At 54.9% G+C, this 17,180-nt stretch overlaps 1 protein-coding gene across 1 annotated transcript in view; it reads left to right on the top strand.

Moving 5' to 3' along the window:
- Positions 1-16,375, top strand: part of SYNGR1 (synaptogyrin 1) — a gene marked incomplete at its 5' end in the record, with an annotated part of 30,815 nt that extends 14,440 nt beyond the window's left edge. Inside the window, 3 exons of the mRNA XM_045290955.1 lie at positions 7,285-7,522; positions 8,785-8,930; positions 12,949-16,375. Coding sequence (XP_045146890.1) covers positions 7,285-7,522; positions 8,785-8,930; positions 12,949-13,170 — 606 coding nt within the window. The remainder of the gene's footprint in view (positions 1-7,284; positions 7,523-8,784; positions 8,931-12,948) is intronic.
- Positions 16,376-17,180: the final 805 nt, after the last annotated feature.

A 17,180-nucleotide genomic window follows, 5' to 3' on the forward strand; every position in this document is an offset into this window, starting at 1 on the left:
GTTTTTCCAGATTTGTCATCATTCCATGACATTCCATAGTTAGTATTCCACTGTGTGTGTCTGTGTGTGTGTGTGTGTGTGTGTGTGTGTACCAGAGTTTATTGATCCATTTTTACTCTTCGGGCATGTAGGTGTTTCCATCTTTTTGCTGTTGTGAACGGTGCTGCGATGAAGATAGGGCATGCATATCTGTGTCTCCGCTCTTATTTCTCTGGAGCCCTGGTTCTCAACCTTCCTGATGCCACCACCCTTTCATACTGATCTTCATGCTGTGGTGGCCCCCAACCATAAAATTATTTTCGTTGCTACTTCATCACTGTAATCTTGCTACTGTTACGAATTGAGCAACCCCCTGTGAAAGGGTTGTTGGACCCCCGAAGGGGTTGCGACCCAAAGGTTGAGAACCACTACTCTTGATGGGCCAAGTCAAGGGATTGCTGGGTCTTAACAGTATTTCTATTCCCAACTTTTTGAGGATGCACCAAACCCCCTTCCACAGTAGTTACCCCATTTCACAGTCCACCAGCTGCGGAGAGCGCTCCAGTCTCGGCACCCTCACCAGCACTTGTCGTTTTCTGTTTTTATTTTTGAAACTTAGCTGTGAATACCGGGTGAGGTGATAACTCGTTGTTCTGATATGTGGCTCTTGAATGACTGATGGTCTCCCCCCGCTTCTTCATGTCTGTTGGCGGCCTGTGCATGTCTTCTTTGATGGAATGCCAGTCCATGGCCTCTGCCCATTTTTCCAGTGGATTATTGGTCTCTTTCTTGTTGAGGGTTGAAGTTTGGGGTAAATTTTGAAGAGGAGCCCCCATGTTCGGTAGTTTTGGCCAAGAATACTTTCCCAGTCAGTGGGCTCTCATTTGTCTCAGTCCTCTGGCCTCAGCCCTCTGGTTAGTCCTCAGCTGTTTTTCATTATGTTTGGCAGTGTGCTTATGCCATGGCTTAAGGGCCTCTAACTTTATTCTTTCATTGATGTTCTCTGTAGTGTTAGGCTTTGTACTTCGGTCTTTGAGCCATCTTGAGTTTTTTGTTTGTTTGTGTTTAATGATGTGAGATATGGACCCTGTTTCATTCTTCTGCAAATGGAGACACAGTTTTGTCAACACCTTTTGTTCAAGCGACCATCTCTTTCCCATTTAATGTGTTTGGCCCTGTCTGTTCCATTAATCTGTGCATCCGTCACTGCACCAGTCCCAGGCTGTTTTGACTACCGTGGCTGTGTAGTAGGTTTTGAAATCAGAGAGTGAGGGGTCTCCTACTTTATGTTTCTTTAGTCCTGCTCTGCCTGTCTGGGGTCTCGTTCCTTTCCATCTAAAGTTGATCATTCGTTTTTCCCTCTCTTTTAAGAATGATGTTGGAATCTGGTGCAAGACTGTATTAAATCTGTAGATAGCTTTTGGTAATGTTGACATTTCCACCATATGAAGTCTTCCCATCCACAAGCTCAGTTTCTGATAGTGTTTTGAAGTTTTCTTTGTACAGGCTTTTTGTTCCTTTGGTCATATTTATTCCAAAGTATTCCTTCTTTTCGATGGCTGCTGTAAACGTGTTGTTTCTCTGATTTTCTTTTCAGAATACTGTGTCAGCATAAAGGAATCCAGCTGGTTTTGCATGTTGATCCTACTCCCTGCCACTTTGCTGACTCTGTCGATTAGTTCCAACCATTCTCTTGCTGGGTCTCTGGTGTGTTTTTGTTTGTTTGTTTGTTTGTTTGTTTTAAGAAGATCGTATTATATGCAAATAGAGTTTTACTTCTTTGTCGTTTGGATGCCTTTAATTTCCCTTTATTCTCTGCTAGCTCTGGGTAAGACTGACTGGCTAGGAATGGTGATGAAGGCCACCATCCTTGTCCGGTCTCTGTTCAGAATGAGAATGCTTTCAGTTTCTCTCGGTTAAGAGCGATGCTGGCCATGGATTTTGTATAGCTATAAATATATACACCCTTAATTCTGTTGAGGAATTTCCCTTTTATTTTGTCGAGTGTTTCTTAGCAGGAATGGGTGTTAGATTTTGTCCAATGCCTTTTCTGTATCAGTTATATAACCGTGGGATTCTTTTCCTGTGTTTTGTTTGTGGGATAAATTACATTGGTTGCTTTCTAATGGAATCATCTGCCCATGTTGTTGTTACATGCTGTCATAGCAACCCCATGTACACCAGAAGGAAACACCACCAGATCCTGCGCCAGCCTCACATTCGCTGCTGTGCCTGAGCCCGTTATTGCAGCCACTGTGCCGATCCAGCCCTTTGTCACCGCCCCTCCACTTTCCAAGCATGACGTCCTTCTCCAGGGACTGGTCTCTCCTCCCAATATGTCCCCAGTATGTAAGGAAGTCTTGCCACCCTTGCCTCTAAGGAGCACTCTGGCCGTACTTCTTCTAAGACAGATTGGTCTGTCCTTTTAGAAGTCCACGCTACTTTCCGTATTCTTCACCAGCACCTATTGTTGCAGCCACTCATTGGGGGTCTTCCCCTTTTTCACTGCCCCTCCGCTTTACCAAACATGATGTCCTTTTCCCGCGGCTGGCCTCTCCCCACAACATGTCCAAAGTACTTCAGACTTGATTAAAAAATTTTTTTAGATATGATTGGATTCTATTGACTAGGATTTTGTTACTTTTGCATCTGTGTTCATGAAAGATCTTTATTTTTTTTTTAAGTGATGTATCTGCCTAGTTTGGGTATCAACATTATGTTCAAGTCATAAAATGGATGCAGGAGGTTCTGAGAATGATGTACAAGTGCGCTTTGCACAATTGATGTGTGTATGGATTGCGATAACAGTTGTATGAGCCCCTAATAAAATGTTTAAAAAAAAATGGATGCAGGCAGTCCGCCACCTTTTTCAGGATTCGGGAGTAGTTTGGAGGACGGTGGGTGTCAGCTCCTCTCCGAGAACTGAGTAGAATTCACCAGCGAGGCTCTCAGAGCCTTGCGTTTTGTTGTTAGGAGTTCTTCCTGGATCTGCTCCGTTGTTCCTTTTGCTGTGGGTCTTTTCGGGTTTCCTACTGCAGTCCCACTGCACCTAACCACCGCCCTCTGTTACTCTTCATAGACACCTCCAAGCTCACTGCTTCAGGCTCTTTCCCGGCCTTCTCTGTCTCTGACATCCTAGTAGCAATCTTCTGGATTTCTGTTGGCTGTTTTTCTACTTTTTCATTTATTTTGTCAGTTTGCTCTTGGATGATTTTCTCATTCTTCTTTTCTGGGTTTCCTTGATTTCCCCTGCAGCTTTCTCAAACGTTCTCACAGTCTTTCGAAGGAGTCTAACTACGGTTTTTAAAATCCTTGTCAGGTAGGTCCACCGCCCTTTCTTTTAGCTCTGGTCACTTCTGTTAAGCATTCTGTCTAGTTTCTTTGCAAGGTGGCAGTGGTGTATTTGAATGTTAATTGGGGATTGTATGCTGGTGAGACCTTCACCACTGTGAAGAGAATGTGAGTATGTGTAAGGGTCCCGTCTGCTATTCATGTGGTACACTTGCGTGCTTCCAGCTACCTGTCATTGATCATCGGCTTAGGAGTGAGTAGTGGTCCATACCCAGTAGGAGGCATCGGTATGGCTGGAGGGATGGGTGTGGCTGGGCCACATGGACACAGTTGCTGTCTCCCATTGGGTGAGAAAATAAAACAAAAACAAATAATAGCCAAGAAGAGGGGTAGGGCCTGGGGGAACAAGCAGGAAAAACAGGCAAACAACTGAGAACAAAGAGTTTAATCAACTAAATAAAATTTTTAAAAAAAGATTGTAAAGGAAAAGGGTAGAGAGAAAACATAATAAACAAACAAGAAATGTGAGAAAGCAAGATGTGTTAGTCCGGGTAGACTAGAGAAACAAATCCAGAGACAGTCATGCGTATAAGAAAGAGCTTTATATAAAAGAGCAATTGTATATTGAGAAAACATCCCAGCCCAGATCAAGTCCATAAATCCAATATTAGCCCGTATGTCCGATACCAATCTATAAATTCCTGTTCAGACTCCTGCAAAACATGCAATGACATCAAAGGCAGGAAGAAAATCACAGGCCGGTGGGTGGAAAGCCTTGTGGATCCCGTGGCGGTGGAAGCCTCTCAGCACTGGCGTGGTCTCCACGTGGCTCCTCCAGCCCCGGGCTCTGGCTGTGTCAGAGTAGCACATCTGGTTTGTCTGCGCTCCAGTGCACTATTTATCTCCCTCCAGCCTCCAAATGAGGTCATCACGCTGCAACCTGATTGACAGGCTAGACTCCACCCCTTTACAAGTTGACAGGGGATTATGTAACTGCCACACAAGAGATGAAGAGAATAATAAAGAAAAAGGAGTCAGATAAAAGGAGAACCAGGAAAGGGAAGAGAAAGAGCCAAGAAAGAATTAAAACAAGGAAAGGGAACCAGGAGATCAGGGTTCAAGGTCGGGCCCTCACAGCAACCTAGTGCCACCTTCTCTTTCTTGCCCTCTGTTCAGCTGTGCTGCTGTACACCTGGGGACAGAATGCATTTTCCTTGTTGCTGTATGGGGCGACCATGAGGATGGGAGCCTGCGGAGGGACAAAGCTGTGAGCCAGGGGGTCCTGTCGGGTCTGAGGGCACAGGTGCTGTCCCGCCCCAGGCCAGGGAGCTGAACCAGGACCCTACTTCAGAATCCCTCTTAACTCTCTGCCCTGCAGCGGTGGCCTCCAGCCCTTCCATCATGCACTTCCTGGAAAAGGCTTTGAGCCAATCCCCTCATCAAATGTAGATTTACACTTTTCCTATGGATAACTGCTGCGCCGATATGTCCTGTACATTATCAAACCTATGTAGTGGCATATTTAAGAGCCGTGATCAAAGATAAATAAGCATAGGTGTAAGGCGGGAACCTATGGGAGAAGGAAAACTTCGATTTTTCCACTCACGTGAGTGCCTGGAAAGTGGTCCCGACCTGCGAGGCCGGGCCGCCCCAGCGGATTCCAGCCTGGCTGTATTGTGGTAAACTCCCTGCCATCAAGTCGGTTCCAGCTCCGAGCAACCCCGCAGGACAGAGTAGAAGTGCCTCTGTGGGTTCCTGAGACGAATGCTTCACGGGAGTAGAGCAACGCCTCTCACGTGTTTTTTCCCCACACTCACTCTGGAGTCACTGCCCCTCCCAGTGTGTGCTGTGGGAGGAGGCGTGTCTGGGTTGGACTGAAACAATGGTGTCTGCAGACAACGGTGGGAAGGCCAGAGATGCAGAATTTAGATAACAGAAATCTCTACCCCCTCCCCCCCCAGGCATTCTGGAGGTCCTGCCTTTTGACTGTGGCCCCGCAGGCCTGGGCACCCTCCCCCGGGCCTGTCTTCTTGTGTTTCTTTTGCCAACATTGTTGAGAACAGGTGAGCACGCAGCAGAGCAGACACCAGCTGGACAGTCGCCACCACTTGGTGACAAGGATGCCGCTGAATTGTACAACCATGCTCGCCCTCCTGGTCAGGGTTGTTCCTCCCCCAAGTACTGAGGCTCACAGTCCCCTACAGCTCCTAGCTCATTTTTCCGGCTGTAGTTGTCTGCTGTAGACTGATCTTAAAAGAGCACAAAGCTCAGTGCAGGCTAATGGAGTCTGGTTTCAAGCAGAGGGCATGGGATGTTTATGGTTGAAGGTTTAATGTTTATCTCATGCCAGAAGTTTCAGGGGTTCTCCCAGCCGCTATGGCACCAGAAAGTCTAGATTCCATGAGACTTTGGAAGTCTGTTCTGTACCATCCCTGTTTTGATCAGGAGCCTCCTAAAGAGTCTTTGGTCCAAATATGCAGGAGTGGTAGCCGGGCACCCTTCAGTTCTTCTGGTCTCGTGACGAAGGAGGTACTTGTTCCTGGAGGCAGTGAGCCACCCATTCCATTTTCTGCTCCGATTCCTGGCTGTCCTACCTGCCTTGTTCCAGGCATCTAGAGACCCAATGAGTGTGCCTTGGATACCCACCTGCAAGCCTTTAGGATCCCAGGTATCATGCAAGGGACCAGGAGGTAGACCAGAAACACCAAGCATGTTTTCAGGCCAATTCATTGGGGTGTCCGTGAAACCATGTCCCTAAACCTCCAAGCAGCCTTCAGTGGAGATGAGGGGAACAAGGAAAAGGCTAGGATAGTGGCATGGGACAATGGGAACGTTAGCCACCATCTGGACCTCAGCTGCCTCGTGTGCGCAGTGCTGTTCATCATCTTTGGGGAAAAACAACAGTTTGTGGAGTCCATTCTGACTCATAGCAACCCTACAGGACAGAGGAGAACTCCGTGGGTTTCCGAGACTGTAATGCTTTATGGGAGCAGAAAGCCTCATCTTTCTCCCTCAAAGCTTCTGGTGGTTTTGAACTGCCGACCTTACAGTCAGCAACTCAGTGCACAACCCACTGTACTACCAGGGCTTTTGTGATCGATTGCTGGGTAACAAATTATCCCAAGACTCGGTAGCTTTAGAATAGCACACATTAATGCTCTCACTTATTCCTATGAGCCAGGAGTCTGCGTGCAGGTCCGCAGGGTGCCCCTGCCTAAGGTCTCTCACAGGATGCAGTCAAGGTGTTAGGGCTGAGGTCTCATCCGCAGGCTCCCCTGCGGGCAGGTGCACGTCCAAGCTCACCTGTGTGGTGGTTGGCAGATCCCCTGCCTGGCAGGCTCAGTTCCTTGTCACATGGGCCTCACCCATTGCTGTCCAGTAGGCTAGACTCTCGGCCACCTCATGTATGTCCAAGCTGGGGGAGCAGGTCCTCAGGCTTTTCTAGGAAGGCAGACTCCACCAGCTGGCCTCCATCAGAGTGACTGAGGGAGAGGAGGAGGCCGGGCAGGCCAGCCAGAGGGAAGCCATGGTCTCTTTGTAACCTCGTCGTAAGTGGTATCGTCACTTGCACCGTGCTCTGTGGGAAGCAAGGCAGTGGGCCCAACCCTCACTCCAGGGGAGGGGTCTGCACACAGAAGCAAATACCAGGAGGCTGAGTGAGTTTTCATGTGCTTTTACCACAGAAATACCACAAGGGGATGGCATTCGTGAGCAGAAGTAATTATCTCGTTGTTTGCTGCTCTTTGGGTGCCACCACGAGTCGAGTTGCCATCAACTCACTCACCATGGGTTTGGCGAGTCTTTGGTTCCCAGGGCAGAGGAAGGAATCCATTGTCACACACACACACACACACTCTCTCTCTCTCTCTCTCTCTCTCTCCCCCTCTCCTCCTTCGCGATGGCCTCCCCTCTGAAACACCTGCCTGCTGATGTCCAGGGTGGAGAGCCCTGGGCAGGCAGGCAGACGGGCCGGGCACCCCGTCCTGTCTCACCCTTGCTTCCCCCATCCCCCAGGTCTTCTCCATCGTGGTGTTCGGCTCCATCGTGAACGAGGGCTACCTCAACAGCGTCTCCAAGGGCGAGGAGTTCTGCATCTACAATCGCAACCCCAGTGCCTGCAGCTACGGGGTGACAGTGGGAGTGCTGGCCTTCCTCACCTGCGTGCTCTACCTGGCCCTGGACGTGTACTTCCCCCAGATCAGCAGCGTCAAGGATCGCAAGAAGGCTGTCCTGTCTGACATCGGTGTCTCGGGTGAGACCCCACCCAGTAGGCGGGCATCCCCACAGCAGGGGGTGGGATCTGCCAGTCCTCACACTTCCACACTTGGGAGGTGGGTGCACGGACAGACTCGGGTTGCGTGGTTGGCCACAAGCAAGCTGCAGGGATGGGTGGGACCAGGCAGGAATACAGACCCCACAAAAGCTCCTGGCTTCATGGGGGTGCAGGGGCAGAGGACACAGTGGAATCGGACCTGTGCCACATTCAGGGCCAGCGCCTGGTTCCCCTGGGCTCTATGGTCCTGCCTGGTGGTCTCCCATGAGTACCCTGGCACACAGCCTGCCTAGGGGTTCAGGCAGAGCCTGGGACTGATTTTTGCCCTCCAGAAACAGCCTTGGATGGCCGGACATCTTGCTCTCTGCCCCCAGGAGCTCCCCAGGAATCACTGCTAGATGTCTCGTGTGGGTGGGGCTGTCAGGACTTGGGGTGTCTGTCCAGGTCTGGGCCTTTTAGGACGAGTCTGGTTGACAGCAGACCAGGAGGCCCAGCCCCCCATGAACCCCTCCTCGGGGCACATTGCCCCTCAGCCCCCTGTTGCCAATGAGGAGCTGGGTCTCTGCCAATTCCTTCCAGTTGGACAGAGCAGAACCCCAAGCCGTGTTAGCAGAAGCCCAAGCCGTGTCTGTAAGGTTATTCCCTCACTGGCCTGAGCTCCTCCTGCCTGATGGGTGGGAGCAGGCGCCACAACCCCATGGTTGGGGCAGGCTTGTCCTCTGGGCCTCAGCCTGGCACACGTCTCTCTGCAGGTCACAGAGCTGTGTCCCATGGCGGCCCAGGGCCTCTGGGAGGTGGACAGGGCCCCAGAGTAGCTCTGGCCCTAGCTGGGTGGGTGGGCCTTAGTCACTCCCACTCCCACTATTCATATGTTCCCCCCTCCCCCCCACATACACACACTGTGTTAAAACCGGAGGACCTAGAGTCATGGCCCAGGGCCCCAGGTTGAGCTGCCCCTCCCTCCACCGGGGTGGGGGTGGGGGGCTGCAGGCTAGTCTAGCAGGGTAGGTGAGCTGAAGCCTCAGCTGACTGGCCCTTCTCTTTCTCTCCTTCCTCCCTCACTGCATGGCCCCTCCCGGTGTCTCTTGCACCTCACTGATGCCCCTTCTCCACCTCCTTGGCCTCTCCTCTGGGCGGGGACCTACTATGGACTTCTCCTGATCCCTTGCCTCCCCCTCCAACCCCGACACCCCCTCCCCATCCCACCTCGGTCGGCACGCATGGCCCTATGGACACCCCAGCCTTCTGGGCCTTCCTCTGGTTTGTGGGCTTCTGCTACCTGGCCAACCAGTGGCAGGTCTCCAAGCCCGAGGACAACCCTCTGAACGAAAGGACAGACGCTGCCCGGGCGGCCATCGCCTTCTCCTTCTTCTCCATCTTCACCTGGGTGAGTGTAGCTGCCCAGCTGCCTCCAGTCAAGGCCCTGGGTGGGAGGCTGCCCTCTTCATCCATCTGCCCAGTGTGGTGGGCAGGTTGTCACAGGATGCCTGCCCTGGGGAAGGAGATCACTGCTCACAAGGACAGCCTTGCGTTGACAGCAGACCCCGCTTCGCTACAGAGCAGGGTACCCACTTCCTGTGGACCGTGGACATCCAAAACCACTCCAAGTGGTTGGTATTTATGATCTTTTTTTACATTGGGCTGCTAACCACAAGGTTGGCAGTTCAATTCCGCCAGCCGCTCCAGGGGTGAAAGATAAGGTTGTCTGCCCCCATAGAGAGAGATGTACAGCTTGAGGAACCCCAGGGAGCAATTCTACCCTGTTCTACAGGGTCACTGTAAGTCTTTGTGGACTGACTCAGTGGCAGGGGGATTAATTTTTTTTTCTAATCATTTTATTAAGGGCTCATAGAACTCATCACAATCCATACATACATCAATTGTGTAAAACGCATTTGTACATTCATTGCCCTCATCATTCTGAAAACATTTCCTCTCCACTTAAGCAAGGGGATTAATTTTTGAGGGAGGCCTGGCCAGGAAACGGAAGTCTTCCAAGATTCCAGGAGCTCATGCCCTGGAGTGAGGCGGCCTCCATGTACCCATCTGTAACCTAGGGGAGGTTGGTTTGGGGTGAGTGCAGGTCGCAGGCTCAGACAAGACAGGTGGGTAGGTGGGACAGGCCAGTGTCTTAACCATCCAGGGAGGGCACCCTCTGCTCACCTCTGGGTGGCAACAGAAACGGGGGTACAGAGAAGCCAGAATGTGAATTGCTCTGTGAATCTGATCTCTGGCACTGTATTCCCATGGAAAGTCAAAGGAGCCTGCTGGCACGGAGCCCACCTCCGCAGCCCACGCCGCCTGCTGGCTGGGTCTGGCCTTGGCGGTGTTTCACCTCACCTGACTCCCACCCTCAGACCCCGCCTCTTCCCCCGGTTGAGCGCCGGGCCCACCCGGGAGGTTTCTTTCTTTCCTCGGAAGCCCCTAGATTTCTATTGTCCTCTGTCACCCCCGTCCCCCAGTACCTTCTTAGGAGCTAGAAAACCGGGAGCGCCAGGTGGTTCTGTTGTGGTCTAGCCCCCCAGGTGACACCAGCGGACCACACCCCTGAGAAGGTCCCGCCCAGCCCCCGCTGGAGGCTACGAGAGCAGCGCCCGCCCCCACCCCTCCCATGTGGGCGCGGCACCGACTCCCAAGCTGGGGAGTGATTGGACACCATATTCACGGGGGTGGGTCTCAGGACCTTGAGTGACAGGCCTCTGCCCCGCCCCTGACGCCCCCCGCGGCGGCGCTTCCGTCGCCCCACCCCGCTCTCTCTCGGCAGAGCCTGAGCGCAGCCCTGGCCGTGCGGCGATTCAAGGACCTCTCCTACCAGGAGGAGTACAACACGCTGTTTCCCGCCGCCGCCCAGCCTTAGGCCGCGGCGCCCGGGGCCCGGTGTCCCCTCCAGGGCCGGTTGTGGGGCCGCCCTAGTGCCCCAGATACCCCCAGAGAGCCGAGCGGGCCCAGACACCCGGCCTGGAGGGCTGGCTTGGCGGCCACGCCCCGTCTTCATTGCCGGCTTGTTCTCCTTACGTTTGTTCGTTCAGTAAACATTTATTGAGCAGCCGGTGTGTGCCCTGTGGTGAATCACATGGGGTCCCGGGCCCAGGAGCCCTCAGGCTGGTGAAGGGGAGACTGGTCTGCCAAGTCTCCCAAGAGGGGAGAGGCCGGGAAGAGGGCTGGAGGGAACTCCACGCCCAGGCTCCCAGGAGGGTCAGAGAGCCCAGTGGCTGAGCACCTAGGAGGGGCTTCACAGCCTCTGTTCCCGGGTGACCGGCTGCCAAGAGAGGAGCCCCGGAGCCACTCTGCTCTCCATGATGTGTGGCCCTGAGCAACCCTCTGCACCTCTCTGAGCTCAGTCCTGCAGGGAGTGGGGGTGGTGAGGACGAAGCAAGGCCTGCTCAATGAATGCCAGCTCTTTTGTTCACCAATCCTTCTGTCCATCCATCCACCCTTCCACCTATTATTCATCCATCCATCAACCAGTTTGTGCATCCATCCATCATCTGCCCGTCCTTCCATCCACATCCATCCATTCTCTCCTGAGAGACAGGGGAGCCTCCGTAATCTCTCCTCTGGGGGTGATTCTCCTGTGGGCAATCCCCATTCTTCCAGAGCACTCTGGCCCCCAGTTCTGCACAGGTTCGCTCCTCAGGGCCCTCAGCTGCCCAAGCACAGGTTGATGAACAGAAAAAGGCCCTCAAAAGCTGAGCACACAGGCAGTGAGCTCCTCAGCAATGGAAGCATACAAGCGCAGACTACTACTGAAGACTGCCTGCTCTGTGGGAAGCAGGCCTCCTGTTGGAGGTCCATGTCCCCCTGTGCTCCTGTCTGAGGGGCCCTTGAGCTCGATGGCCCAGGTGCTGTGGTTCCTCCCCTGCCAGGAGCCACAGAGGTCAACCAGAATCCAGCCCAGGCAGGGGACCCAGGGACTTCTGGGAAAAGTGAGTCAGAGCCATCATCCCTTCCCTGCACACTCTGGGCTCACAGACAGCCTGAAATGCCTTTGGCCTGGCCTCTGCCCTGGAGCTCACTGCCTCCCCCAATTCCCAGGCTCTGGGGGACGGCACCTCCAGCAGCTGGGACCACATGTCAAGCCAGTGGAAAAACCCAAGTGGCCCACACTCGGCCTGGCTTCCCAGGAAAGGCAGACTGCCTCTCGTTGGGAAACTGACTATAGGAAGGGAGATGGGGGGGCCCTGGCCAGGGAAGGGCAGGACCCCCACATCCAGGGTGAGCTCTGGCACCAGCTGGCTGCTGTGACCCCTCCATTCTTTAGGGCCTCGACGGGCAGAGCTGGATGGAGCCTTTCCCACCGCAGGCTGATTTCTTTGGGCTACAAAGTCGCTGGGAAAGGCTGTGACTGACCGTAAACCTGTCAGCTATTTGTATGACGCTTCCTATTAAGGAAAGTGACTCCTTCCCATGCTCCGTGTGGTTCCTGCCATTGTTCTTCATGACAAAGGGGTTGCTTTCATCACAAAAGAATTCCCAACTGGTGCCTGGATGCTGGAGGCAAGCCCTTCCTAAATTGGGTTCTGGGAAAATAATAGGGTGCCTGAGGCTGGAGAAAGCTGCCTAACTGTTGCTCATCATAGTGTCCCCCCTGGGGCATTCCCAGCACACTAAGCCAAGTGTAGGATGAGTCCTGCTTCTGAAACCAGCTTCACGCTGGTTAACGTGCCTCCCCAAGTTCCTCTGACCAGGTGTTTCAGGGGTCGTCATAGTTAGTCACAAGCGGTGGCCGTCCTAAATCCCAGTGACTTTGGTCTGGGGCGGGTTGGCGTATCAACCCAGGCCCCTCCCACCTCTCCAACTAGACCTGTGGCCTCGTGGTCCACCATGGCCGGCTGTGCGCCAGCCATCGTGCCTGCATTCCCAGCACTGGGCTGGAGGGTGAACTGAAGAACATGGGACCTCTCCATTGGCCAGGATTTTGACACATGACCAGACATAGCAAGAGAGGCCGAGAAGAATGTGATGGCTTTTGGGGCAAGGCCAAGAGTTCTTGCCCACCAAGCAATTATTTATTTTCCTGTTCCACCAACACTGCTGAAAACAGTTTGGGGCAGATGCTGCCTTGGGCCACGTCAGCACCCCATGATGGAAGCTCTAGCATGTTCCTCTGGGCCATGCCAGCACGCTGCAGTGGAGAGTCTAGCATGTTTGGTGGCCCAGTAGTACCTACAGGATCAGGGACATGGAGACGAGGGGACCACGGAGGTTCTTCCCGGCGGTCCAGCATGTCTGAGCCCCTAGGCTGCTGCAGGACAGTCTTCACTCTTGCCTGCCTCCCCCTTGGACTCCTCCCTGGTTTTCTGAGGCCCTTTAACCCCGTGTCCTGTGCACTCACCTCTACTAACCTAACCTTCTTGTCTATCTCTCCCCTAACCTCCCTGCCCTCGCCCCACCGCCCCTCTCAGGCGGGCCAGGCCATGCTGGCCTTCCAGCGGTACCAGATTGGCGCCGACTCGGCCCTCTTCTCCCAGGACTACACGGACCCCAGCCAGGACTCGGGCGTGCCTTACGCCCCCTACGTGGAGCCCAGCGCCGGGCCGGACCCCGCCGGCATGGGTGGCACCTACCAGCAGCCTGCCAGCGTCTTCGACTCAGAGCCCCAAGGCTACCAGTCGCAGGGCTACTGAGCCACAGTGACCGCCTGCCCTGACCCCCACACCCGTGTTCGTCCCTCTATGCCCAGCCCCCTGCTCCCTCCCAGGCCCCCCTGCCCAGTGCCATGTCAGCCTCAGCTGTGCCACCTAGTCCCAGGTGGGGCAGGGGCAGCAAGGCAGAGAGGCCTGTCTGTGTGTGTATGCACCTGTGTGTGAAGGGGTCTGCCCAGCTGGGGCCTTGGGGGCGGCAAGGGGTACTGGTGTGCTCGTTCATGGCACCACTGTGCATTCCTGAGCACCTCCTGTGTGTCCGGCCCAGGTGGGGAAGGAGACACAAGTGACCCAGAGCAGGAAGGAGAGAGGAGGAGAGGGCACGGATGGCCCCTGAGATCAGAACAGAATGCCGGGAAGGTTTGGTTCGGCTTGGCCTTGGGGTGAGTGCAAACCCCACAGGGCACAGGGGGCTGTCACCTGCAGAGCCCTCTGGATTCTCACAAGATCCTGAGGAGAGCTGGGGGGGCTTCTCCACTCTGTGATAGGTCGGAAACGTTGGCTTGGGGAGGCCAGGGTCACTCGGGCAGCCAGTGGGATTGTGGAGCTGAGCCCAGGGCGCCAGTCTCCTCCGACCACTCAGCTGGGGCGGCTCCTCTTGGGAGCTCCATAAGATACTGACTCCATGACAAGCAAGGCCCCACAGACCCCCCCCAGCAGCCCCTCTTGCCCTTGGCCTCCCTCCTGAGGTGGTGAGCTGAGAGGCCCCCCCACCCGTCTGCCTGTTTCCCTGTGGGTCGCTCTTTGTCCTCCTATCCCATGAAAGCCGGGTCCTGGGAGCTCAGGTCCCACCCCTCCCACCCACCCCATGGTGGCCTTGGAAAAAGAGCAGTGTCTCCTTGTCCAGGCTGGGCACGAGGAGTGCTAACCTGGGGGCTATGGGGCTGAGGAAGCTCAGGAGGAGGGGCTGAACTGGTGTCCCCCACAGGTGCCTAACTCCTGCCCTGATGGCCTTCCCGGTGGCCCCCTGATCTGGGGTCAGCCAGGATGTGGGGGGCGGGGTGGCCAAGGACAGTGAGGCCCTTCCTTGCTCCCAGAGGCCCCTGGGGCTGGCTTGAGCATCTGCATCCCATGTGCCAGCCGGGATGACGTGGGCAGGGAGTCCCTGAGCATCCGAGGCTCGGCGGGGTCATGGCTATGGGGGGAAGGAAGCGGGGGTCCCCAAAGGCACAAAGAGGACAGGAGGTTTCGGGTGGCAGCGCGAGGGCTTCTTGCTCAGGTGGTCTCTGCGTTCAGCCTGGAGGAATGGGGAGACCCAGACTGGGGAAGGTGTGAGAGAGCCGAGGGCCTGTCCCGTCCATCCAGGGTCCGGAAGCCCTTGGGGCTGTGAGCGAGCCCCTGGGGAGACCCCAGGGTTTTCTCCATCCTCTTCTCTCCCAAGAACCCTGAGAGGCAGGGCCTAGCCACGCCCCTGCTCATCTCAGCAGCCAGGCAGTGTGCGCTGGGCGCCTGGACTGCGGGTGGGCATGGTCCCTGCCCTCAAGGGTCACCGAGCAGCTGCCCAGAGTCCACTGCAGGTGACAGAAAGCATGGCTGGGAGGGCACAGCAGTGCAGGCAAGGGATTTGGGAAGCCTCTTACGGGAGCGGGGAGCTGGTGAAGTGAGGGAGCTGGGGAGTGTGTGTCTGAACTCAGTTCGGTTCCGGGCCCAAAGGCAGCAGGGCCTCCCAACAGCCCAGGGGCAGCGCGTCGTGGGTGACCACCCTGTTATGTCTGGGGAAGGGACTCTGTTCCCCAGGTGACCAGGGGGCCGCCGGCTTTAGTAGTGACCTCTGAACCAGATCCCTTTGGGAAGCCAGTGCTGTTTGGGTGGGCATGGCCCATCTCTGGCAGGGAGGCTCTGTGTTCCCCTCTTGCTCACACTCCACTCCCCTTTCCCATGGGCAGGAGGAGCCTCCAGGGTGCTGCTCACCCGCTGCCCCTGGGCACCAGCTAGCTGTGTACAGATCAGGTCCCCTGCAGGCTCCCCTGGCTGCTCCCCTGTCATGGGGCCGTAGGGCAGGGTGCCCATTAGATTCATCCAGTCCCTGCGTGTTTATTACAGGCCCTCTTGCACCCCAACGCCAAGACTAGAAAAGGCTACAAGACCCCCTGCCTCCTTACCAGGAGTGAGGGAAGTACCAACAGATCACCACCTAGATACACCTCCCTATACCTGGCTCCCAACCTGGCTAGCCACTGGCAGGGACCAGTCATGTGGAGACGGACAAGGTTTGGATGGGTCCCAGCGCACCTGACTGGTCTTCTGGAAGGTTAATTGAGGACATGTCCTTGGAGCCTCATGCTCAGAGCCTGTAGCCTGTCTCTTCGCCCTTCCCGCTGCCCTCTCTGCCTCTTCCCTGCTCCCAAGTCTTTCCTGGAAGAAAGGCCCACTGCAGCCTCACCCTGCAGAGTCTGGGTCCCATCCCCACCAAGCACAAGAGGAGGCATGGGACACCTGGGTACCACCCAAGGGCCCTTAACGATGGTGGAGGCTGGGTAGGGTGGGCAGAGATTGGCCCAAGGTCACTGTACAGAGCTGGGGGCTCAGGAGGCAAGTCTCCTTCAATCCTAGACCTCCTTGCCTGGGTACCCCTGCCCAGCTCTGGGTGGGGTGTTGCCATTGAAAGGCCCCTTCCCAGAAGCCAGTATCAGGTCCCCATTCCATTTCCCCTGGTGATTCTGGCCCTCCTAAGACTCTTGAGGGGCCTGGACTTCCCCCATGTAACGAAACCCTTCCACTTGTCACCCCTCGGGGACCCTCCTAACCTAGCCCAAGACCCCTTCGATTCTCCCAGGAGCATTTAGGGGTACATGCCTCCCAAGAGTTTGTGGGAGGATGGACTGGCCAGGCCATCTCCCAGCGCTGCCCCTGAGCTGACATCCCCACCCCCAGGTGCCCATGTCCCTTGCCTGGGTACTCACTCCGGCCACCCCCACCCCCTGCAGCGTTACTGCCTGTGTATAGTATAAATATATATATTTTCTATATATAAGATGTATAATATAAGGCTCCACAAATATATCTGTGTGTGTGCAGTGAAGGGCGCCTCCTCCCGGGCACCCCCCACTCTAGACTCCGCCACCTTGTGCTGTCTCCAGAGTGAATCCAGTGGCAGTGGCCCCCGTGTGTGTGACACTCGTCCATTTGTGGTGAGCCAAGTGAAGGTGGTGACTTCTGGTGACATAATAAAGTGAAGATTCCATTGCCCATGTGTCCTTGTGTTGCTGTGTGAGTGCGGCGTGGACTTGCCTGTTCCCTGAGCCTCCCTTGATCTCGGCCATTTTTGATTTACCCATTGCTCAGTAAAATAGTCATTCTACAGCGTATATTCTTTAAGAAATTAAAGTCATTACATGTGAAGCCTCTCATGCACCTTACACGCGTCACCATCACCATTCCCTGGCTTATGAACCTGACCAGTCTCCCTACGTCCCACTTCCATGCTGTGACATCCATTTGTGTGCAGGACCTGTTTTCAAATTTAGTGACTGAGCTGACATGTTTATCCAGAAGCCTTTAAGTGGCAGAATGAATAAGGCGGGCCAGAGAAGACATGATGCGTTTGCATGATGGTGGGAGGACACTGGAAGTCCCACGGGCACCCAGAAGGACAAACAAGACTGTCTTAGAGAAGGTGGAGCCAGAATGGGCCTTAGAACCAAGCGTGGTGGGGCTTTGTCACACGCTGTTCTGAGGAGGGACGAGTCCCTGGAGACAAGGACACCAGGCTTGGTGAGATAGAGGGGCCACGAAAATGAAAGGAAGAGATGTGTGGCCACGGTGGCTGTCACAAGTAAGCTCACGCCTAACAATGGTGAACATGGCGTAGGCCCAGGCAGCGTTTTGATGTTGGACAGGGGCTGGCTATGGCTTGGAGCCAACTCTAGCTCCCAACAACTGGGCCCTAGCCACTCAACACGACACAGCGGACCCGTCCTTGTCCTGGAAGCAGCGGGGAGAGGGATCTTAAACATACGCTGAGAGGCCCCCCCACCCGTCTGCCTGTTTCC

This window comes from Echinops telfairi, unplaced genomic scaffold (genome assembly GCF_000313985.2).
Source record: "Echinops telfairi isolate 266 unplaced genomic scaffold, ASM31398v2 ScPeMD7_2;HRSCAF=8, whole genome shotgun sequence".
Classification (NCBI taxonomy): Eukaryota; Metazoa; Chordata; class Mammalia; order Afrosoricida; family Tenrecidae; genus Echinops; species Echinops telfairi.